Source organism: Chelonia mydas, chromosome 1 (assembly GCF_015237465.2).
Source record: "Chelonia mydas isolate rCheMyd1 chromosome 1, rCheMyd1.pri.v2, whole genome shotgun sequence".
Lineage (NCBI taxonomy): Eukaryota > Metazoa > Chordata > Testudines > Cheloniidae > Chelonia > Chelonia mydas.
The window spans coordinates 130,329,172-130,353,999 of record NC_057849.1 but is presented as its reverse complement, the minus strand read 5'-3'; the positions used below and the strand labels follow the sequence as shown (position 1 = coordinate 130,353,999).

Sequence of the window (24,828 nt, the reverse complement as noted above, 5' to 3'; positions counted from 1 at the left end):
GTGATTCCCAAATGGGGGTGCAGGTTCCAGATTGACTCCAGTATGACTTCACACTCCAGTCAAATCTGCTGCCTCAGAGGGAGCTGGGTTAGACGAAGAGGCAGAAAACTGGCACTCCCTAGAGTACCTGGCTTCTTTCTTTGTGGGTACTCTGACTGTCGGCTTCAGGAGTAGGACAGTGTCCTCTGGTAATTCTATGGTTTCCTATAGAGGGCCAATGGGTAAATCCCTGAGGACCATAGTGTGGCTCTTGAGTCCTTGAGGGAGTAGAGTGCTGTTTGTTTTCTGTCTGAAGAGTTCCATCTCCTGAAGGGTGGTCCTTTGTAATAGCCTGTATTTCACATGGTATACCAGATACCTGGTGCCATGAGACCAGTTTCATAGTGATAGCTGAAGCCATCAACCTTGAGAACACATCAGATGCATCAATGGCTGCCTGTAGAGATGTTCTCATGACCAACTAACCCTCCTTCATGATCTCCTTTAATTTACCCCTGTTCCCTTGTAGGATATAAAATAGGAAGTGAGCGATCCTCTCCAAGTGAGGAAATTGTATTTGTTAAACAGAACCTGGTAGTTCACCTACCCAAAGCTACAGTGAGTACGACAAAATGTGCCTTATATCCAAAAAGGTCAAATGTTTTGGGATTTCTGTCTGTACATGTCTCTTGTGTGGGTACTGATTTTTCCTCAGCTGCCAAAACAATCAGGGAACTTGGGTTCTGGATAGTTGTAAAGTGCCCCTTTGGGGGTGCCTGATCTCTCTTTTCTGTTCCTTTACAAGTGGGAGGAAGAGTAGGGTTTTACATGGTCCTTTGCCCAGTTCCAGGATATACTGTTAATAGGGAGGGCAATTCTGGCCGACGTCATGTAGCACTCAAAATGTCAAAGAGTTGGTGAGACTTCTCTCATATAAATGTAGTCTCAATATCCAGGGGCTCTACAATATGGGACAGGAAGTCATGAAACGCTTTCGAGTTGTCCATCCCATTGTCAGGGATGGTGTCATTGCCTCATCTGGCAGTGAGGACCACTCCTTGGGTGGAGACAAGGTTGATGCAATTCTTCCGTTGCTTCTTGCTCCTGGAGGTGCACATCTGATTTTGGCACGAACAGCCCGGTTAATGATGCCACTGGGGAATGGGATCTCCTCCTCTTTCTGGAAATGTGAGAAGGGGGATCTGCTCCTGGATTCATGAGATGTGGCCAAGATGGCATGCCATGTGGGCACTGGCTTGGTTGTGGCTGGCCAACCCAATGCCACTCACATCCCATTTGGGATGCAGCTGTAAATAACTGCTCCCTGGTGCTTTTTTTGAGGGCAGAGAAGATAGATTTGTGCTTGACACCAGTGAGAGCGAGTACACTGGTGACAGTGAGGAAGGATATATCTTCTCTACAAAACAGTGGTGCCATAGGGCGATAAAATATCAAAGGCCATCTCCAGCACCATTCGTCTCTTTGGCATAGGAAACATCTCTGGACATGACCCAGTGTTCTCCAGGTGTATCTCAGAGTCTTGCTGGGTTCCATCACAGATACTGGTACTGAGGTCAGTGCCTGGTCTTTTGTTCTCTGTGGCATTCCTGCTCCGATCAAGAACTCAGAGGCTCTGTACTTTGAGAAGTGATCTTGTGGGTCCTCCTTCGGGGACTTTCCTTCACATTTGATGCTATACTGGGCTCTGTCCAGCTCTGTGAAAGAACGTCAACTTTACGTCTGAGCACAGATGCTGGCTTTACTCTCAGGGATGTCGGTGCCAGGTTCGTCCATACTGAGGTTTCCAGTGCTGAAGATTTCATTGATGTTGAGGTGACTGGTGTCCAAGTCACCAGCACTGGTTCTGCCAGTGCTCTCTTTGCCTTGTTTCCAGTGTCCAATCCTAGAGAATAACGTGTACTCAAAGGAGCACTGGTTGATGCTGATTTATCTCGCCTTGATCGGGAAGCAATGGTCACCTCTGGGTCTGAAGCAACCCAAATGGACTGCACCTGCAGGCGTAGCTTGAGCCAAGCCTCCCCGGATTTGTGGGTCCTGGAACAAAAGAACTTACACACAAAGCATATCTGACTGGGCAGAAAAGCCACCGTGCCCATCTTTGATAGGGATCAGTTGACAATAGGACAGGCGGGGTTTGGAGTCCACCATGGAGCATGGTGGCTGGCTCGAAGTGGCTGGACCCCTGTACAGCGGAGTTGCTGATAGTGCCCTAATGAAGAGTGAAGGAAGATTTCTTCACAAAATTGGTGAAAAAAATATTTTAAAGACTCTAAGAGTAGTAGCAGGTTGAACACTTTCCAAGTTCTGTCTTGTTGCCATGGGAGAAGGCAGAGGGATTGTGGTGACTCTGTCCTTTATAACCTCACACTGGTGCACAAGGAGGCAGAGGGTGTATGTGCAGCCCTGACAGGCACAGCTAGTAAAAAAAACAGACCTTGCATGCATGTGGCGCATATGCACCTACGTTGGAGTACACACTGACATATACTTGACAAAGAAAAAGTCATTTCTATATTTAATTTCTAATATTTTATGAACACCTTTCATACTTGCAGGTAAAGATACTTACTTTACTCTAACCTTCAAGGTATCATGATGATGAATTGGCCCACAACCCTGACACAAGAAATATCTCTTTCCCCTTTTAAAAAAATCTTTCCATATCAACAACAAATATACAGAGAGGAAAATGACAATATAACAGCTACATGATGCTGCATCATTGTCAGTGCACCTGGAGGTAATTAAAAGGTTATGGAACATTCTTCTAAATATTAAAGAAAAGGTAGTGAGTGATGATTTACAGGATATGTTTAGCGAAGGCATGATTGAACCATTGGCATGTTAAACTGCATTTTAATAGTGTTTAAAAATACCCACAGGCAATTTAAAGCTGTTGCTTTTCAAAGTCATAAATGAGCATATTGATTGATCTATTGACCTTCTGTATAAACTTAAAAAATTTAAAAGGTCATTTAATTAGAACAGTGCGCCCCCCCAAGAAAACAGTACAAGCCTGTTTGGAAGCATGATATAGCATAAGAAAGTAGAGTCCAGTTAGATTGGAACAACCCAGGTTAAAAATAGGAGATTAAACTAAGAGTATTTTTATTATTATGTGTCTGGGACTACCCTAAGGAGAAAACATACTGCTATATTCTACAGCAGTCACTTAAAACAGCAGCATCTCTACAGAGGGATGAAGCAATTTGAAACATTACTTTAAAATATGGTGGTACGTTTGTATATGGGCCAGTTACCTCATATAAAGGAGTCTCCTGCTATGATGCTGTGGGTCAGCTAAATGCAGTATATCCTTGATGTATAGTTTTACCCTGAATAATCTCCATGGGAAAAAATGTGAAGCTGAAGCAGTAATGAAAAAACATAGGGCATAGCATCACATGGGAGAGATTCTGGAAGAAAGGAAAAACACATGGGATAATCACTGGGAACTTAAGGCACAAACGGAAAGAACTGCTCCAAATTAAATCATGATCTCCAGCCATTAGCACTCAGGTATTCCACATACGGACAGAAGCATAGTGAGGGTAATAGAGCTGGTCTTAAGAACGAGCGAAGCAAGTATCCACCTGGCACCTCGGAATCCATGGACACTCTGCAACTCACCCGCCAACACAATCTGCATCTTTGGCAGCATGAATGGATGCGGAGGCGGTCTCTCACTGCCAGGCTTCACTCCCCTTTGCCAATGGGAATGGAAGCAGCAAGAATTTATGGCCCGATTTCCTGTCTTCTAGCTATATAGTACTCCTCTTGCTAGGCGCCTTTTAAATCATAAGGCTCGCCCTGCTAATGCTAAAACACAGCCTCACCTGCGATGGTAGCACCCACTATATTTAAGGTTGACTTCTAGCTTTTATCCTAAGCTTTCTCCCTGCACCTCCCCCCTTTTCAGTTTAACTGTAAGTCGTCTTTTTTCAAACAAATTCCTTTTGGTCTGAAATATGCTGTGTTTGGTCACAGCTTGAGTTTTCTTGGAAAGTTTGAGCAAAATTGGTTCAGCTGTTGAATTATGTCAGAAGAAAAAAAAACCAAAAAAACAAACCACTTTCCCCATATGTTCCACGTGGAATTTTTGCACTCACATAATTCAAAATCAGCTCAAGCTAAAAATGCCAAACTCAGTTTGTTTTGTTGTTCCCAGTGAGACTTAAATGTCAGCCCAAGTCTGAAGAAAACTGGTTCTGTAGATCTCAACTTAATGTGCAAAGTCAGCAATTTCATACCCAGATTTTAGAATTATTCTATTTGGGTTTTTCAGGTTGTGTTATTCAAGCTTCTTAATAAAGAAGGTCTCTCAGTTAACTTTTGTTCAATTCAGGGAAGAGAGCTCTGTAGTTTAGCATTAACTTCCTCCCTTTTGTCTTTTAAAGGAAACAGGGAAATTTAATTAAACAAAATCTGGAGATGATGCAATGTTGTGGTCGAGAAATGAACACTCAAAAGTCAGCTTTCAGAAGTTAGGATTTCTAACACACCATTAACTCTTACACGATTCACTTATATTATTTTCTAGTCTTGCTTTCTTCATTAAAATTGATCTTTATTCATTACTGTTTGGAAGAAACCATCAGTTTCAAAAGGTCTGCTTTTGAGCTCATTGATTTATATTGCTTTTAATTTAATACTCCAGTTGGCTCTCTCTGCAAAACTACCTCAGTTTGCATGGAATCCTCAACATCAGGATGCAGACACATGGGCTGAGCACAGTGGAGAAACTCACACTGCAAATCTCTGTACCATGAGCAGAGAAACTCTGTTTCCAACATTGTTAGCCAGGAACCTTTAATTAAATTGATTCCTCCCTTCCCTATAGGATCTTTCTGAGTGTACTCTGTCTATTGCACATGAGTACTTCTTTATTCTTATGATAGATTTCCCGTGTCAACACCCACCAATCTGTAGCCAAAGAGTACAGATAGGAGTTGGTCAATGTCATTATTGCATCAGTTCTAAGCATTGTTTTTGAGCTATGTATGATGACCTCTGCCCTACTCAGGCCACTGCTTCTCTCTTTGGATGGAGCTCACTGCTTCCATGAAGCTTTTATCCAAATGAGCAGTGGGTTGCAGTCCACATTCTCACAAGTCACCTGCAAGACAATTGCCTGGAATTCATGCAGTATACAGTAATCAAAATGGGGCTTGAAGAGGAAAGAGTTCCGGTTGACCCCCTTTATGGAAACAGATTTTGGTGTCATCCATCAACAGACTAGTGTGCTGAAGCCCAAGGATATTACTGATGAGAGGCAGAATGACCCCAGGACTCCTGCAGTCCAGAAACATAGGTGCTGGAACTAGGAGGGCTGGGGGTGCTGCCGCATCCCCTGACTTGAAGTGGTTTCCATTATTCACAGGGTTTACAGTTTGGTTCAGTGGCTCTCAACACCCACCCCTAAAAAAATTGTTCCAGAGCCCCTGTCCAGAAATACCAAATTTGAAAATCATCCTTTTTTATTTTAAACAAACAAAAAAAATTGGTATCTGAACTATGGCATGATTCATTTCACTGAACAGCACTACACTTGTGGGTGCCCTACACAATAGCCAGACTCATTTGAAAGCAAACAAGGATTTTAAGAAGAATTATCATACTTAAGCCCTTCAAAATAAAGAGTACAACTGAACTTAGGCAGCAAATATTTTTATCAAAGAGAGGGGACTAATGGATACAGTCACAAAGGAAGTATTTCAAATTTAGCAGAGAGGTGTTCTGGTGTAGCCCAAGGTCCAGCGTGCTTCAGCAGCAGCAGCCGGGGGAAATACAAGTTGTGGACTACAAACGTTGGCATTTTGGACAGCTTCCTGGTTCCTGGCAGGAAGTCCCCTCTGCCCTCCCAGCAGGAAGTTTCAGGACTGACTGAAACTGAGAGCACAAGGCAGACGAGCAGAGAGGAGGCTGCTGGACTGGAATGCTGTTCTGTGTTTCTTTACAGAATAAAGCCTTGTTCCTGGTGGTTTGTCTGAGTGGGCCTGGTCTGAGGAGAACACACACTGACACACAACGCAGCGCACACGGGGGAGCCTCAGGCCCAGTTTCCCAAAGTTGTGTAAAAAAGGGCACAAGGCCTTTTACTCTATCTTGAACAACCTCCTAGTGAGCCAGTGAATAGGAGGGGGACTACACTGGTCAAGAGACATGTCTCTGGGCAACATACTCGTCTTCATATTAATGCTAAAACAATTGCACCTCTGTGACTTTTTAAAAAGTAAATTTTTACCACCACCACAACCCCCTCCATGGCTGTGGAGAAATGCTTCAGTATGTGGCCCCTGAAGGCTTGAAAACCCAGAGGCACCCCCACAATATTTATTATTTTAAAAGCTTGTGATTTTCAAACAAATTCATGATTGTTGCATGCTTGGGGTAGCAACGGTAGGTCAGGGCTGTAAAACATCTGGCCCCAAGGACCTTCTCTCCAGTTGGCAGCTCGCCCTGCGCACTTCTAGGGTCCCCAGCTTGCAGCTGCTTACTTTGCAGCTCACGTGGCTGGAGAGAGTGGGGCTGGAGCGGGCGGAACCGAGGAGGAAGGTCATGCCTGATTGGGCACAGGCAGCTGAGCTGCCGCCCCCTGCTGTTCAGCCATGGCTCTTTGAGCAGCTGCCACTGCTGCCACAGTGCTCCCAAGCCAGGGGTCCCAAGAAGAGGTTGTTTTCCAGCCTCCCCCCTCAGGCCCACTCCCACAGGGCTCTGCCTGGTCTCTCCTTAAATGCTTGCTGCTGCTGCTTCTCCCTCCCCCATTTGGAATATGCCCAAAGTGAGTAGGGGAGGACAGTGGCAGGGAAGCGGCCAAGGGAGGAGTAGGGGAAATTCCCCAAGTGTTTGGGAAAGAGAAAAAATTCACGATTAGGTTCGGGCGAGAGGTTACCTTATCAATGGACAGAGGAAAGGAGGTTTCATAAATGCATTCGCTTTCTAAAAATGCCCTCCTTTAAATGCAACATTTACCATCACTGCAGGCCGATGGCAAAGTTAGCCTCCCGCTAGAGAACTTTTTACCCCCGGCCCAGGAGCTCTGAGTGAAAGGGCTCTTCAGCCCCCAGGTTTGACAGCCCTGCACTAGGTAGGCCACTGCTAGACTGTTCTGTTCTTTCCGCTCTTCTGATTCGAACAGAAACAGAGACAGGGAATGAACAGAGTGTGCAGCAAATCCTTTCTACTCAGTCATGAGGAGACAACATGGGCCAGCGGCATGGCACCAGAGTGGGAGTCAGGGGCCTGGCTTCTATTGCTGCATCTCTCACTGACCTGCTGTATGACCTCAGGCAAGTCACTTTACCTCCTTTTTGGGTTCAGACTCATGATTTTTGAATGCTTAGGGATGACAACACTGAGCACCAGATCAGGGCTGTAAACATACGAGTCATTGGCCACACACAGCCTCTGGGAGCTTACACTCCAGGTTTCTCTTCTTGCACCTGTTCCTTATCTGCAAGCAGAGGGCACTTTCCTTTGTGAAGCACTTTGAGGTTAAGAGGTGAGAACTGCTATATAAGAGCTGAGCATCATTCTATGGATTTTTTGCCAAGATCTGGAAGTTTTGCATTCGCCACGAGACATTTCCCGGTCTGCAGTCCAGAAACATAGGTGCTGGAACTAGGAGGGCTGGGGGTGCTGCCGCATTCCCTGACTTGAAGTGGTTTCCATCATATACAGGGTTTACAGTTTGGTTCAATGGCTCTCAGCACCCTCACTATAAAAATTGTTCCAGCGCCCCTGTCCAGAAACACCAAATTTGAAAATCTTTTTTCTCAAAATTTTTAACATAAAAAGTAATTGGTATCTGAACCTATGGCATGATTCATTTCTCTGAACAACACTACACTCGTGGGTGCCCTTCACAATAGCCAAACAATACAGCACAAGGAGAATCTAAGTGAATGGAAAGTGGAATTTAATGGCAATATTCTGCTTCTGTTATGCACACAAAACATCTGCATGGGTCATTGGGATAAAACGTACTTAGCCTGGTATCTTGTCATTTTGCTGGATGGAAAATGCCTGACTCAGATCAGCCTTGACAGCTTTTGTTTCCACCAGATTTTGTTAATGAATTCCAGTGTTACCACTGGAAAAATAAATTAAAGTTCACCTTTAAAAGATCAGGGCTGAAGTCCTTGTGCATTTTTCACACAGGCAAACCGCCACGCTAGTGGGAGCCAAGCACTATGGTCTATATTAAACAGGAACATATTAGCACAGTTTAAGTGTGAGAAGAATTCATACAACTCTCTTGCTGAGATTTCAAGGAGTTTGGACAGATAAACCCAGTATTGGAAGCAACAGAATGCAGCCCTTAGTGCAATCTCGTTAATATGGCAATTGGAAATGTGTTTGCATTGCTTTTAGTGCCTACATGCGGAAAAATGAAAGATCTCTGGAGATGCTTTTTCTCTACCAGATTTGATTTTGTCTGAAATGTTTTTTAAAAAAAGGCTTATAGAGCTGAAGTCTCTTTAAGACACATCTGACCACATAGCTTTTAATGCTTTCTGGTATTTTAACCATTAGTGCTAGTGGTATATTAGTTCTTCCTTCACTAGGATGTACCATATATTTAAAAACATGACACAATCAGATTTCGCTCACAGGGACGGACAGATGTAAATGCACACACACAAACACATTTTTCATAGCATGTCTTTTCTTTCATTTTCAATACTGGGAAAAATATGTATGAAGAAAGGGAATTTCAAGCATCAGAAAACTTCCTGCATAATCTAATAATTAATTTGACCATCTCCCTGCTGCTGCTGCTGATTCATCATCCATTCTCTGGCAAAGACAGACAATTATTCATCAAGGTTCTTACAAACGAGTGAAAGCAGGATAAATTCTCTTCTTTCACAGTCATGCTTGTAAGCGATTTTGATGTCTTGTCTCCTAAACCTCCCAGCATTTGCCATTATTTTTAGTTTGCTACCAACAAAATACATTTTTAAAATCAACTAGAAAATAACAGAGTAGCATTCCCCCCCACTCTGAATGATTTCTCTTCACGTATTTTCATTGTGTGCAATTACAGCAGAAGGGAAAAACACTGTGGAATTTAAAATTTTGCTCTATCGGATGACAAAATCCTTGCAAACAAAAACCATCTGACATCATGCAAATTAATTATGCAAAAAACGACTACACTAGGTCCTTAAAAATACTGTCAGCAAACAAATAAAAATCCTCTCCATTAAGATCTGCTAACAGCTAGTCCAATTTTCATTTCTTTTAAAAGACTAGAGACATTTCATCTCTATACTAATTTGCTTTGTGCATGGGGGGAAAACAGGGAACATAACCAAGACAATATTGCTATGCCTCTCTGTATTGATCCAGGCGGATGGCTGCTAATGTAAATACATAATTTGGCACTTACAAGATGGGCCCATATTAGGATACAGGGCCCATTTCAGGACAATGGGCCTTCTTCAGCTTTAAAGCTCCATCTGGCAGCATTGCTGCTAGAGATGTCAGCCGGAAGAGCTGTAAAGTGCAAGGAAGCAGACCCTGTACCTGCAAATCCTCTGCTTGCACAGAAACTGCTCTGCTCCATTTTCTAGTGTAAGATCTGCCTAATAGAGGTTGAGCTCTAGGATGACAACACAGAAAGAGACTGGCAAATTAGCTTTTGGAGAATTGTCTCTTACCTGCAAAGCAACATTTAGCCCAGTCCCACAGATTTTGATAGCATCCTTTCCTTACTGGTATGGCTGCAAAAGCAATGATGTCATGGGGAGGAAGCAGTTAGTCATGTGACTGCATCCTCCCACACTAGGGTATCAGCTGGGGAAGAGAGAGAGAGAGAGTCTGTAATCCTGCAGGAATCAATTGAGGCAGTGAAAGCTCGATCACCCTTTTCTACACATATGTTGTGACTTACAAAGCTCTATTAGTTAAAATGGATGACTAGCTATTTCATACCCAGGTTGCTTTTCTAAAAAGGATTATGATTTTGTCATAGCAGTAATAAATCATTGTTAATGAAGAAAAGTTAAGTAACTATGAACTCATGTGTCCATATGTTATGAGCAATATTTCTGTTTATTTCACAGCAATGCCCCAAGGCCTCATTACATATTTCATAAAGATGAAAAGTTACTAATCACAGTAGTTTGAAAATGGCACAAACCACAAATTTCATAATCTCTTGCTATCCTCTGACATGCTTCTCACCTTACCCCTTACCAAGTCTATCAAAAAATGCAGCTGCAAAAAACATCTTTTTCTCCCACCATTTCACACTCTCATTATGTTGGATCATGTTAAAGAAGTTCTGTATTAAAATCACAAATGAGTTTGATTCCCCATAGTTTAAATTCCAGGGTATTACTAATTAAGAGGTCTCTTGGTTTTTGGTACTGTTTCTCTCCCTCTCTATGTGAAACTTGCAAGCTGCTAATTGTGTTAGTATATTCTAAGACAGAGTCTGTTCTCAAAGCAATTCTTTGTAACAACAACTACTCACACAGAGAGACTCAAAGCAATACTCTGTAACAACAGAAACAGCACCCAGAGACTCCCCGCCCTTTTGTTATATTCATCTCGCTTTGTTAACAATTGTGATTAAAATAGAGATAGAGGATGTATGTGGATGGATGCTTGGTGTGGATAATAACTGAATGATCAGGGAGGTGCCAGCCTAAGAATCCAGTGTCCATCAGCTGAAGAAGGCGTCAAGTGGAAATAACCAGAGGACCCCCGGAGGGCAGACTGGAATCCACTCAACAGCCTCAAGAATGGGAGAACTAAAGAACAAGGTAACATCTGGCAGCACGGAGCCGTCAGGAATGTGCCATCTGCTGATTGATTCAGCAACAGCATGATGAAGCAATTCCCATAGACTGGCATAGGAAGAAATTCCTATAAAAATGGACTCTAGAAAGTGAGAACTTTGGGATCTGATTCTGCAAACCAACTTGCAGGAGCATCAGGTGTGCACCTGACAAGGCGCTGCTCCCTCCTCATGTCCAGGCCACCTGGCCAATGGCTCGGCATGAGTGACTCTAAGGCTGGTAACTGTGATAACAACCTTGCAGAACCTGTGTGTGTATGAATGAATGTGTGAATATATATGAAATTGAATGGAATGTTATAGCTATAACTACCTGCTTACTATGATTCTTTCTGTATTCACAATAAATGTGGCATTTTGCCTTTTCCCCCTTTAATAAGATCCTGCTGGTTTTTATTTTATTGGTATAAGAGTTGAACCCTTTAACTGACTCTATCTTCCGCATCATGTTCAAGCTTCCTATCCTTACCTCCAAAGTTCAATACCTCCCTCCAGCTATGTTCTGATCTCTTATTCCCCCATTTTGCTTGCCCATGCCTAACCTCTCATTTTTGTATTCTTCTCCTACTCATCTTTCTCCCCTCTCTCTTCCATGCTGCCCCTTGTACTTGAAATTGTTCTTTTACTATGTGCCACATGTTTACCCTCTTGTTTGTCAAATTTCTGTTTAATTATTTTCCATGGAATCTTTTACTGACAATTCACTTAAAATACATTAAATAGCTTTAAAAAACCCCAAAACAAAAAAATCCCAAAACCCACAATTTTCATTGCTCCGACTTTCAAATCATTGGTCATCCAGCAGATTACATTTAGAACCATTCTCTAAGGAAAAGTTTGGACTGAGTTTTAGTCTAATTACAGTACTATTCTGAGCACACTGACAGTTCTCTAGTTCTAAAACTTTTTTTTGGTAAGAATTGTGTACGCCTCTAGATTTACCTTTCACAGTACATAGTTCCCAATGAAATTTTACAAAATATACTGTATATACATAATTGTTTAGGAGCATGTTACCAAATTTTTTGTTTTATTATAGCATTACACTCACATTATTCATCCTCCCTTATTTGAATATAGCCTTAATGATCTTCAGTGAAGACTTTTTCAATACCAAACAGGAGAGTAAACACAGCAACATTTAAGGTGTTGTCTTAAGTATTGCACTTTTATTGCAATATTCTCTTTGCATCCTCCACAAGTCTCTCACTCACTTGGAATATGCATTTTGAACTGGTCCTCAAGTCCACTAGTCTCCTCATGGTCAAAGCCTTCCTCAAAATCCACTTCTATTGTGATACCTATGAAAAATTAGCTACCTAACAATAGGTAGGCTAAAATAGTATGTTTGCTCTCAGGGAATCATTAGCAGGCTATAGAGGGGCACACAGGGGGATTCCACCCATACCTTTTTGGGTTGACAAAACAGTTCTGCAGCAGTTCTCTTTGCATTCATGTAGAACATCTGGGGCAGGCCAAACAAATAGCCAGCAGGTCCATAACTATGTATACCCAACTGGGCCAAATCCTTAGGTGGGGACTGCATAGCAGGAGTTACTGTAAATAGCAAACTGGATTAGTGACTTCAGAATGGCTACACAGCTGCTCCAAATCTGGGCTCCAGGTTGAAGGAAGTGCCCGTCTCCCTGGTTTCTCATGCAGATCCTCTGACGAAAGCCCATTTACATGGACTTTGCATAAGAGTAGAGCTTGGCACTTAGTCTGCTATGTCTGGGTTTTCTCAAACATTTTCATTGTGTGGACCACATCTTAAGAGAGAGACTGGCTTATGATCCACCTCCCTGCACATGATCAGGCAGACCACCTCTCCCCCATCCTCATTTATAATCATGAAAGAGTCCTGTGCCAATTACAACAATTGTGTCCATGGAAAAGTAGCAGTAGGAAAGTTTTTAGGGTAGGACGTTCAAAAGAGCTCAGTGCTATCCTAACTCTGCTTTACCTGGAATCAGGAGTAAAACTCCAATTGATTTCAATGGAAGCAGCTAGGCTGTCCCATCTCTTGAAAATCCCATGATTAAGGTACCCGGAGTTTCGTTTAATGGAGTTTAGCAGTTCAAAATAAGGAGAGCAGGTACCATGTGACCCATCAGCTCCTTATGGGCCACAGCTGAGGAACATCCTATTACATACAAAATAATCCTAGTACCATAACCCTGGCCATACGCAAGGGAGTGGATGGCTCCAATCAAATGAGCATACACCAAAGGGCTCTCTTTGTGTATAGAGAAGCTTCTACATTAATGGTCTGATTCTTCCCTTCTTCTGTATTAGTCTCACTGAACTCATCCCAAAGTTTTATTCTCTGCCTATCACATCCTTGATGTGTATTTTTAGTATGATGGGCTCATTACTAATATGCTGAAGGATTTAAGGGGCAAAATAACTAATTCACCAGCTAGATGTTTCTGTAGGTTACAAACACACATGCAGCCAAAATATCCTCTAAAGGCTTTAAATAATCTGCTCAATTTATAGTCTCATATTGAATGGTGAAAAAGCAGTAGTACTGTATACATAAAGGTTTTTCCTTTTGGGGGTGGGGTGGGGGATAGTTTTGTTTTCCCTAGTACAAAAGTTCTTGAGTATTTTAAACCTTCTCCCTGTAACTGGAACCTTTTAAAATCTCTCCAGTCTTCTACTTGTGGGGTTCCTCTACACTTAAAAAGTATACTGGATTTGTAAGGAACATAGTCTTCTCCCCTGGGATAAAATTTGGAATTTTATTATCCTCAACAGGACCTATAGTTAACAACATACATAATCATCTAAGCCTTAGAAGAACCTTGTCAACGTTATTTAACACTTACCTTGAACGATCATCTTGCAATATATTTACCACTGTTTGAGTAAAAGAGATACATAAAACTTTGTTCTCATACCATGTTGCAATTCCAACATATCCCCTTTAACTTTGTTGTTGATCTTAATGGCAGCAATGAGTGAAGGCTAAAACTTCCAAAGGCTATTTCCAGTAGACAGGTTAAAAATAGTCTAGCTCTATTATACCCATAATGCCTTGTAAACAGTGAACTGAGAACAGCGTACGTCCAGTGCTATAAATCCCCTCTGTGCTTATGCTGCCCATGGTTACACAGATACAATCAGGTCCCCACGCTTCTGCAGCATAGTGATCCACTGTCTTCCATGTGTATTGTATATTAATTTTCAAATTGAATGCATATTCTTCCGAAGAAAATGTCCTAGTGTGGCTTAGTAATAGGTCTGTCAAGATAGGAATGGAAGCAAAAATTAACTTATCCTGTAAATCTTACTTCTGTTTGAAGTGATTTCCATCTAGGAACTATGATGCTCAATAAGTTGTTAAAGAAGTAAAAGTAGTAGTAAGTAGTATGATGACGCTGTCTGCAGAGCACAAATTAAACCTTAGCAAGGAAATTTTGAACAGCCTTTTCTCTTCAGAGAAATTGCTCATAATAATACAAAAGTAGCAAATAAGCCCAGAAAAGATCTTAACCGTGAGCCTCTGATGCAGATGAGAGCTTGTTTTCAAGGGGAGGTATTAGTGCTAAGGCTTCAGGACTTTATTCCCATACATGGCACTCTGGATCCATTTCAAGCCTTCAGGGTAACCTTTCTGGACTGACTGGTTTACTATTAGATGAAAGTTTATTATAGTGATGTCATCTAAATAATGCTCTACAGCCCACGAAATTGCTTTGTAAAGGTATTATAATGACCTTATATGTAATTATTTCAAAAACATCTTATATTGTGGGACATAACAAAGCTCTATTTGTATTTATAGTAAATTATTTTATTCTGTAAAAGAAATACTTTCCAAATAATACAAATGACACAATTGTACAAAACTGTGACAAAAACAAGAGAGATGAATACTGAATATTATAACTGATTACCACATCAAAAGAGTACTCGTTACAGCAGTCAATCTTGGACTCTCAAAACATTCTGGTGATACTGTACCATTAAAAAAAACAACAACAGGAACATTCGCCATTAGATACCGCACTGTTATTTCCTAGTCTAGGTATAGGACAAGTCTGTGACATCTCAGATATCACAGTGCATACCTGTTGGTAAATACTGCCTTTTTAATGGCAATCACTGTGAAGGAGACAGATCTATTCCCTCTCACGCACTGGGACATTCAGGTAAAGAGCACTTAAAGAGTTGGTGTTCTCAGACTTTCATCCCAACACAGACAATTCTTTCAATTGGTTTTTAGTTATTTATTTTAGTAAGTATTTTTTTTTTGGCTTATATTCTGTTCATTTTTTGAATCTCTCTTATTCAGGCTTGAGACCCTTATCTACAGCTACCAATACCACTGTGAAGAAAAGAGGCTTGAAGGCAGTTAGTATGATAAAGCCAAATATTCTTTTTTCATGCCAAACTGGATGAATAGGAAGCTTACAAACACTATGTCAGGTAAAAAGGAATATAATTTAAAAACACAAATGTCTGTGTTACTAATAATGTTCAATTACTAATCTGTTTGGGTTTTTAATATAACATACTTTTGCTATTTATATTCTGCTTACTTTCTTCCACAGCTTGGACAATGAAAATAGACCCAGTCAGTTTAACTTTTAGGTTCTCATACTCTTACATAATGCTACAGTACATGAGTCCTAACACCGCAGGGAATGTTTACTTGTTTCTAAAAATAAATGAAAACAATCTACTGGTCAGAGATTTTGCAATTTTGTTAGCTTTTTACAAAACCTAAATTTGGGGACAAATCTGTCCTGACGATGTCCCTTGAACCGAGAGAGACCTTGATTTTCACACTGGATGTTCCAACATTAGGTTAAATAAGTCTTGTGTGGGGTGCCCTTCTCCTTAGGTAATGCACGTTAGAAAATATTAGAAACTGCCTATAGTAGCTCAGTAAGAAGCATTTTTACATACTTGCAAGATGCAAGGACACAAAACTAGCATTGTCGGGAATTTAGGGTGACAGTCCTATGTTAAAGCAAATGGTAACAAATAAAATCATTCCTGGCCAAGTTGTAGTTGGCCCAGCTGCCAACCAAGTGAGCTATTTCTTCCAGAGGTATAAGCCCTGTTTCTGAAAAGCATCAGGAAAGCACTTACACATGTGCCTAACTCAAAGCACCTGCTTAAAAAGCTATGCATGTGTTTAACCCCCCTTCTGAATAGGGATGCTTTCCAGAATATAGGACTTAAGTACTTCCTGAATGGGGCCACAATCTTTAAAATTACTCGGATGCTATATTCTTTTACTGGTTTTATTAATATGGGAAGTCCCCCGCTCCCCCATTTCCATCTTTATTAAATCATAGCAAAACAAAGACCTGCCACCCTTTTCCTTTCCCCCGTTTAAATTGAGAATCTAATTAAAAATATAAAGATACATTAAACACAACTGAAATGAGAACAATCTGTTAGTGCACAGTAAGAACATGCAAATGAGTTCTGCAATGTTGAATGGCATTTTTAATCAGTATTAAAAACATTGCAGGTGATAATATTTTGCTATAACACAGACAGTGCTAAAGAATACAATTTACATGATAGGATACAGATAGTAAAGCTGATAAAAGTGACAAATTTAGAACATAGTATTTTCATTTCAGGTATCAGAAACAAAACCAGCTCAATGGTTCCATTCTACTGTATGACGAATACTGAAGAACAAAATTTCAGTCTTAAAATACATCTTAAAGTAGGTATTTTCCTTCAAGGAAAAATGTGCTATAAATAAATTACAATACAGTGAATTTGCCTGAACTCACTTTGTTTCTGTCTTCCAGCCTTTAAATCAAATAAAACAGCATAAAAACTGTACACACTCTTAACAGGATAGCTGATTTTTTATAAAATAAGTTGTCTTCAGAGATGTCAATTTCACAACAAGGAAAAACCAAGCCTTGTTGCAGTCACTATTATAAAATATATATATGTGTGTGTGTGTGTGTGTGTGTATATATATTTATTTATATATTTTTTTACTTTTACTTTTTTTACGTTTTTATTTTTTATAAAAGGTGTATATTAATAGTATTTTGCACAAACTTTTTAAAAGAAATTTAGCTAGTCTAATAATTTCATTAAAATAAAACAGACAGATAAATACTTCATGTTTACAATGCAACCTGTTACACATCATCAGCTGGCAGAGGAGGTATGTTAATCCTTGGTCTTGTAAAAAATGCTATCTTCTCTCTGTCATTGAAAAAACAGAGATAAAAAGTAGTCAAACAAATGCATATATACAGACTTCAAGAAACTGAATTTGTTTCAATCTTTATTTAGCTCATTAAATTCTTCAGATCAAATATTTATTGAGGTGTTTATAAACATAGTAAACCAGGCTCATATTGTATAGCTATACTAAACAAATAATAATAAATACCACCTTGCCCTTTATATAGCACTTTTCATCAGTAGCTCTCAGTGCTTTGCAAAGGAGGTCAGCATCATAGAATCAGTCTTTTGGAAGAAACAAAAAAAGAACGAGTATCCACTACTAGCTATACACGATTGAACTAAATGGGGAATACAGACAAATTCCTCGACAATATAAACCACAGACACTATTACTTTTTGGATGAAAGCTGCCCCAGAGTACACAGAACCACACAAGGCTCTACACATCGGCTAAGCCTTGCATAGTTCCTCTTCACTGGACAAAACTGCACTGTTTCAGTTTTTACTGACAACACAGACAGAAAGTAACAGACTATTTCTGGATGCATTCATATCTAAAATAAGGAAATTCTTATTCTTTTCACTTTTTTATTGAGCAAACACCACAGACAGCAGATTAAATGTGATTAGAAACTATCCATGGTTTCATCTCTGCATACCAGCCCGTATATTTGATTTATTTCCTCCCTGCCTTGTGTTCCCCAACATGCAGGATTTAAGTTGGCTTCATTATTGCGGGAATTAGAGAGCTATCAAAAACCAACCCTGCAATTTCTGCTCTCCTGAGGTCCTGCCTGTCAGCCTAGGAGAAAGGGATTTTTGACAGCATCTCCCAAATGAAAAATGAAATTAAAGACCTGATTCATTTATTTTTCATTTAAGCCTTCCTGTTACCATTATAGCACAATTTTTCAATAATTACAATCAATAAAAAGAGATTCTAACAACCAAAGTGTTCTGTGATCGTCTGCCTAATATGAAACACTAGCTGTGTTTTCCTACACAGTCATTGCATTGCAAGCATTTACTCTTAAACACTTTATGACATGGAGTATACATACGAATATACAAAACAAACTGCTATTTTAATACTAACAGTCAGAAAAATCATCATCTGAAATGCATGTTAATATTTACCAAAGTCACGGTAAGCAAAGTTTAAAACTGTATATTTGACATAAGAACTATAAGCAGAGGAGGAAGGGATGAGGAAGGATACAAAGCACAGAGATTTTTGGAAAGAGCAGTTGGGAAACAGGACTTTGGTTTGAATAGTAAGAACAAACAGTTGTGGGTACAATGCTGTTTACTAGAGTACATATAGAACATTAACTAATTGACTGTGCATATAGGGATGCAACTGGTTCCTTGGAGAACTTAAACCATGTTAGCTTGGAGCCCAAAGAATATGGTGGTGTTAGTAGCTGCCCGAATTAGAATTATAGCCTAAAAATACGTGTACATAAATTTGGACATTCTCTTTTTGTACTACAGCATTTTTTTATTTGCACGTTGGGTGACAGCGCTTCTTCACTTCGGTTTTTAGTCTTTGTACCATGAATTGCTCAAAAGAAAAGCACTCTAATGAAGACAGGCCCACATCAATATATAAGTAAAGGTTATAGATACATAGGACACTGCACAGTGAAGCTAGGTGGTTTGGAGCTACTACAGTAATACATTAGTACATTACAACCAACAGAGACCGGTAAAGATTAAACATGTGCTATTTTCAATACAGATGTTATTGCTTACCTAAAAGTCTGCACCTGAATAGGCTCTTTCTGGTTTTGTCCACGCAGTAGGTATACTTCTTTGGATGCTTTCTTTAGCATTTTTTCAGCTACTTGTTCTTGGTGATGTTCAAATTTGGTCTGTCTTGTCTGAAAAGTATTAAAACCAAACTAAAAATGAATAGCTGGAAACATATGGAAATGAAGACATCTGTTTAAATAATATGCTTTCCCACTTCATCTCAGTGAAACCAGCCAAACACAAGGTCTGAAATAGCTAGACTCCCCAGAGCCACAGGACTGTTTCAGTCCCTATTGCTCCTGAGAAAGATGTGTTAAATTCCACGTAGTTTACTGTATTTCGATCTTTCAAATGAGACCGTAAACTAGAGATTATGTGTGCTCTATGTGGGCACTGAAAACCCAATGGCAATTTTTTGTAGTTTGCCCCAGCATGCTTTGGTACACTTCCCTTTCCCATCAATGGGAATTACAGTATGCATACACAGTAAGAGGAAATTATGCAGAACACTCATTTATGATAAAATATCAAATCAGTGGATATTCATCCAGAGGCCACGTGGGGAAAAATGCATTGCGATTCCCCTACTAAATATCTATAACTTACAGAAATATCAGAAAATGCTTTTAAAAATACCAGAAAAATCAAACTTCTGATGGAGAGTTTTAACGTCTCAGACACATTAAACAGTTCCATCCTCCAGTAATTGTCACCAATGTGGTATTCAATAATAATCAATGAAATGATGTTTTCATGAGGGTAACAACAAGGGCATCCGGGGTGAAACTGTTTATTTGAAATCATGTAACATTGTAAAGGTCCATTCATTTAACTTCAGCACTTCCAAGGTATACTTACAATCAAGCAGGCTTTAATCAAGGGTTCTGAGTATGCCCAACATACAGCCCAAGAAACCATACCTGTCTCTCTGCTTCCTTCAACAAATTTCGGAATCGTTCGTCCCGAAGGACCCAGTGGGGAAGATCAGTTTGCCCTCTGAGTTGGGCATCTTCCAGACGTTGCTTCAACTCTCTCAAAACACATATCTCCTCATTCAGTTGTCTCTGTCTAGTTCTGGATGCCTGGAGGTCCAGCTCCAGGTCTAGGGATGTCCTTGCCATAAGCTCAGCCAAAGAAGATCTACAGGACTGCTGGATTATTATAATTCAAATAAAACACACAACAGAGATGTTATTCAAAGCATGTTCTATTGATATATTCTTAGCTGATTCAGGCAGATATTTCATGCATGTCTTTAACTCTTCTGGCACGGGAAGTTTTGGAAATAACGTACCAATCTCACTGTGACAAGACTAAACATATTTTGTATTTCAGGTATACTATTTCAATTCGTGTTTGATGGCAGATCCAAATTTTGGTCTCAAAAAACTAACCACCTTTTCCTAGTAAGATGTCTTAGTCCATAAATATGCATAGGGTTGTGAACCAAGCGTTCTTATTTACATACCTTCTGCTGCCATCATGAAATTCTTACTGTTAAATGATGACTTCAAGAATAGCTTTCAGCAAAGGGTGATGTACAAACTACACCACTCAGGAGTAAACCCAAAATGCATTGTGACTCAGGAGACACATCCTGAGTAAAAATTCCTTCCAAGCTTCCTCCTTGCTCTGAAGGTGGTAGCAATTTGCTACTCATCTCTTCCAGCAATAAGTTACGACACCTGCACTGGCCAGAAAGTATGAGGGATGAAAACAAGGCTCCGCACACTCCCTGCCCCCCTACTCTGGTAAGAGACTAGAGGGGCACTTAACCTTGCTTACTTCTGAACACCTAGGACCAAGGTCTAGGTGGACCACATAGGGTTGTGACCGGGATTTCTAATTGGTCTCACCGCACTTTGTGGGTATGCAGCCAAGCACAGTCTTACCGATAGCGTTTTAACACACTGGATAATTAAACCAATCCATAATCAGAATTGATTTAAATTGGTCATTAGGTGACAAGCAAGTTTTTGCAGTTGTTTATGACTGTATCTCAAATATCTGTCTCTTCTCCTAAAAAAACCCCAATTAATTTATTACATTACAGTATCAGATGCTTCATAAAAATTGTCTTAAATACACCTTTGAAATCCAGGTCAAAGTACTGCTGCTTCAATTTGTAAAAAAGGTCTCAGCAGAGAAAAATCCACATGCTCATATACTGTAGTATACCTGCTTATAGCGCAAAGTACGCCTTTCCAATGTATTGCGGATGAAGGGTGATTTCCTTGGCAGGGTTGAACTGTCACTGTCACTACGATACAGCTGATTAAAAAAGATATTAAACATAAATGGACATTTATTCATGGTTGCTTTGGAATCACAAATGTTACAAGCTTTTAATTGGAAACAATGCTAGACAACAGAATACTTTTCTAGGACACTTGGGATTTACTTACATTAATGGACAAAAGTTCTCAGACTGCATCATAAATTCATACTTGCCTTCACTTTAAAAAAATTCTGTTGTGCAGTTTCTGAACAATGTTTATTTGTTAAAAGACGGTGCACGTGCTTCACTATGTTTCTTTTTAAATTGCCAACAGATTGTTGTGGTTAGCAAGAGTGATCTACCATCAAAAGTGGTTTATTGTTGTGTATAACAAGCCAATCTCCTTAGCGTATTTGCAAGAAGGTGGCACGTGACCAGGATTCATCACTGAATTTGGTCCGCTGGTGTCATAAATATAAAGGAAAGGGTAAACCCCTTTAAAATCCCTCCTGGCCAGAGGAAAAATCCTCTCACCTGTAAAGGGTTAAGAAGCTAAAGGTAACCTCGCTGGCACCTGACCAAAATGACCAATGAGACGACAAGATACTTTCAAAAGCTGGGAGGAGGGAGAAAAACAAAGGGTCTGTGTCTGTCTGTGTGATGCTTTTGCCGAGGACAGAACAGGAATGGAGTCTTAGAACTTTTAGTAAGTAATCTAGCTAGGTATGTGTTAGATTATGATTTCTTTAAATGGCTGAGAAAATAGCTGTGCTGAATAGAATGAATATTCCTGTCTGTGTGTTTTTTTTGTAACTTAAGGTTTTGCCTAGAGGGATTCTCTATGTTTTGAATCTAATTACCCTGTAAGGTATTTACCATCCTGATTTTACAGAGGTGATTCTTTTCTACTTCTATTAGAAGTCTTCTTGTAAGAAAACTGAATGCTTTTTCATTGTTCTAAGATCCAAGGGTTTGGGTCTGTGGTCTCCTATGCAAATGGTGAGGATTTTTACCAAACCTTGCCCAGGAAGCGGGGTGCAAGGGTTGGGAGGATTTTGGGGGGGGAAAGACGTTTCCAAACTACGTTTTCTCAAGAACCCAGATAAAGTTTGGTTGTGGCAGTGGACGTTCAAGGGCAAAGTAGTTTGTACCTTGGGGAAGTTTTAATCTAAGTTGGTAAAAGTAAGCTTAGGAGTTTTTCATGCAGGTCCCCACATCTGTACCCTAGATTTCAGAGTGGGGAAGGAACCTTGAGAGCTGGTTAGATCATTAGCTTTCCCAGCCAAAGCTGGGTACTGACAGGGAGCGCGACATGAACAGTGATCCATGCCAATGTAAGGGGACTGTTGGCCCCTTACTGAAAGTTAGTGGGTTTTTTTGGCCCTCTCCCAGTATCAAAAGAAAGGGCCAATGAGAAATCAAGACCCTGAGACAGACAATCCCCAGGGCCAATGCTCCAGGTCAGTCTGATTGACAGGGCAGGCCAGCCAATGAGGGAGTCGGGAGTCCAGGGTCCCGTCCCTCGGTGTGAGCTTCCAGGAGCAGAGTGGGTTGGAGGTAAGGAGAGAGCAGCAGCCAGAGCCAGAGAGATCCAGAGAGCAGAGCTGGAGGCAGAACAGCAGCCGTGCTGAGGCAGAGTGGAGCTGCAAGCGGAGCAGTCCGGAGCTGGGTGTGGTGAGCAGCTGGGGAGAGTGAAGGGGGGACCCTGGGCAGGGGGCCCAGCGCAGGGAGACACCCCTGGCCAAGAGGCCTGGCAGGCTGGACTTGGGAGGGGATTGTAACCCCGACGGGGGCAACGCTGGGAAGAAGGGTCCTGCCACCTAGAGCCTGAGGGCGTGTGGCCGCTCCAGAGCAAGTGTATCACCACAGCACAGCCACGGCCTGGGAAGGCGGCCTTGGACATGTGAGGAACAGACTGTGAACTTCCCTGACATTCCAGAGATAGCTATTTGTGGTTCCCCCATACTCACAGGGTAGGGTTATATGTTTTCCTTTAACCTTTCCCATATTTTTCTTAATTTTTTTTAATTAGTTGCTATTTAATAAATTGTATTTGCTTTGAACTCTATGCAATGACCAGTGGGCCAGGGAAGCACCCTGTGCAGAGAGAGCACCCCGGTGTGGGGCACTCTATCCCCGGTCCTAAGTGAGCACAACAAGGTTGGGGGGTCGAGCCCCCCAGGAAACCTTGCCCCGGCCTTGTTGGGGTTATGGGACTCTGCCGCACAGGAGAGTGGAAGGGGAGATAAGGCAGGCCTCTGTATAAAGGGAGTGGGAGCGAGGACTCAGATCTTTTGCTCACCAATTCCATCAAGGTGGTGTATGAGCCAGGAAAGTTCCTCACAATAGTGGGACTATTCCCCCACTTACACCAATGTCACTAAATTACTAGCTTTTCAGATTCAGTGAGGTGCCTGCTTTAAACAGTATATATTAAAATAGTGTCTAGCATTACATAGTGCTTCACTTTGGATAGAAATGTGCAGCAATTTTATCTGAGCCTCTTGCAGAATGAGATAACAATGCATTTTCAAGGCGTATCAAGTGGCTGCTATGTGAGTTATTATTTGTATTATGGTAGCCAGAAGGAATTCTGAACAAGGATCAGAACTCCACGATGTTAGACACCAAATAGACAAAAAACAAAGAAGAGTTATGTTATGGAAGTCAGCAGTATCTAGCATAAGACCCTAAAAGACTATTCTATCATTTAATTCTTAGTATTTTATAGAGAAATAGGTTCCTATCAGTGAACTCTTTCCAGTGATAATTTAATGCAGTGCAGAATTTTTGGCTGAACTTTAAAAAAAATATAAATACTAATTCTTGTAAATATGATGTAAGTACTGAAAAAGCACACTTTAATACACTTTCTGCTTCTGAACGTAAAACCACAAAAAATTCTACTCACTCTGCAAACATACTGACTTCGTGCTCCAGGTGAGAAGGTCTGTGATCGAACAATAGTGCTACTACGAACAAAAGCAGAACCACGGGGCCTTCGGCAGGTTCTCTCTTTTGGAAGAATAGCGACTTCTTCTGGGAAGAGATCTTCTGTGTTAGTTTCTTTATCCACCTAGAATCACAGCCAAAAACAGTACTTTTACTCCACTGACCTCTTCTACAACAAAAGCAGAAAAACTTGTTAGTTATGATCTAGTTGTAATTAATATGTCCAGTGCATGAATCATCTCTCATTTAAGAAACCATAATTCTAAAACCACACAATTCAAGATAGTGGGACTGGTTTGCAAGTGCTAACAGCCTTTCCGCTGGGCCTTAAACCATCAGGAGATTAACATGTAGCATTCTGTAGCCACATCACCAAATCTGCTGGACTGGACAGCTGCCTAAGCTCTTACCTCAATGGACGGAGAGAACTAAATCACTTTTCAGAAAACTGTGCTGATTCTCAGGAAGGGAGGAGCCCCGCAACTAAGTCATTACAAAGGTAGGGAGAGGAGTCAATCACGAGGAACCCGGAGACTTTGAGGATATCACAGAAAAACCTCAAAGCATTGGAGATCCTGAACATATAAGTTTTGAACCAAGCCTCCAAACTTTTAGATGGCTCACTTAACTGTTCTGTATGACCCAACAACAATGTGACACTGAATGGTGTACCACACTCTGACAGGACAAGTTTCTCAGTACGTGTAAATAGATGTAGTTCCATTGACTTTCTGTGAGTTTCCAGAAGCTGATTTAAATGACGTACAGCCTTCAACACACCAAATTTGGTCTGAAAACCAGCTACGTTTATTTTAACACAGTGAAAGCAAGGTAACAAACTTAACCTTTCAGTTTTTACATTTTAAAAATCTTCCATGAATGCGACATTGGTATGAGTATTTGCATTTGGGAA

At 40.7% G+C, this 24,828-nt stretch overlaps 2 protein-coding genes across 6 annotated transcripts in view; both read right to left on the bottom strand.

Annotated features, from left to right (window-relative positions):
- Positions 1–9,770, bottom strand: part of CLCN4 (chloride voltage-gated channel 4) — a 54,666-nt gene extending 44,896 nt beyond the window's left edge. For both annotated transcript variants that reach the window (XM_007060194.4, XM_037900010.2), the window contains exon 1: positions 9,666–9,770. The gene's annotated coding sequence lies outside the window, so the exon portion shown is untranslated. The remainder of the gene's footprint in view (positions 1–9,665) is intronic.
- Positions 9,771–14,587: 4,817 nt separating this feature from the next.
- WWC3 (WWC family member 3) overlaps positions 14,588–24,828 on the bottom strand; it is a 168,236-nt gene continuing 157,995 nt past the window's right edge. For 3 of the 4 annotated variants that reach the window (XM_037899995.2, XM_037899982.2, XM_043537803.1), the window contains exons 19-23: positions 23,875–24,039; positions 20,924–21,016; positions 19,666–19,896; positions 18,746–18,873; positions 14,588–17,005 (exon numbers count right to left, since the gene is read on the bottom strand). In XM_037899995.2, the coding sequence (XP_037755923.1) occupies positions 16,939–17,005; positions 18,746–18,873; positions 19,666–19,896; positions 20,924–21,016; positions 23,875–24,039 (684 nt within the window). In that variant the 3' untranslated portion in view covers positions 14,588–16,938. The remainder of the gene's footprint in view (positions 17,006–18,745; positions 18,874–19,665; positions 19,897–20,923; positions 21,017–23,874; positions 24,040–24,828) is intronic. The other variant, XM_037899987.2, reaches the window with a different exon arrangement.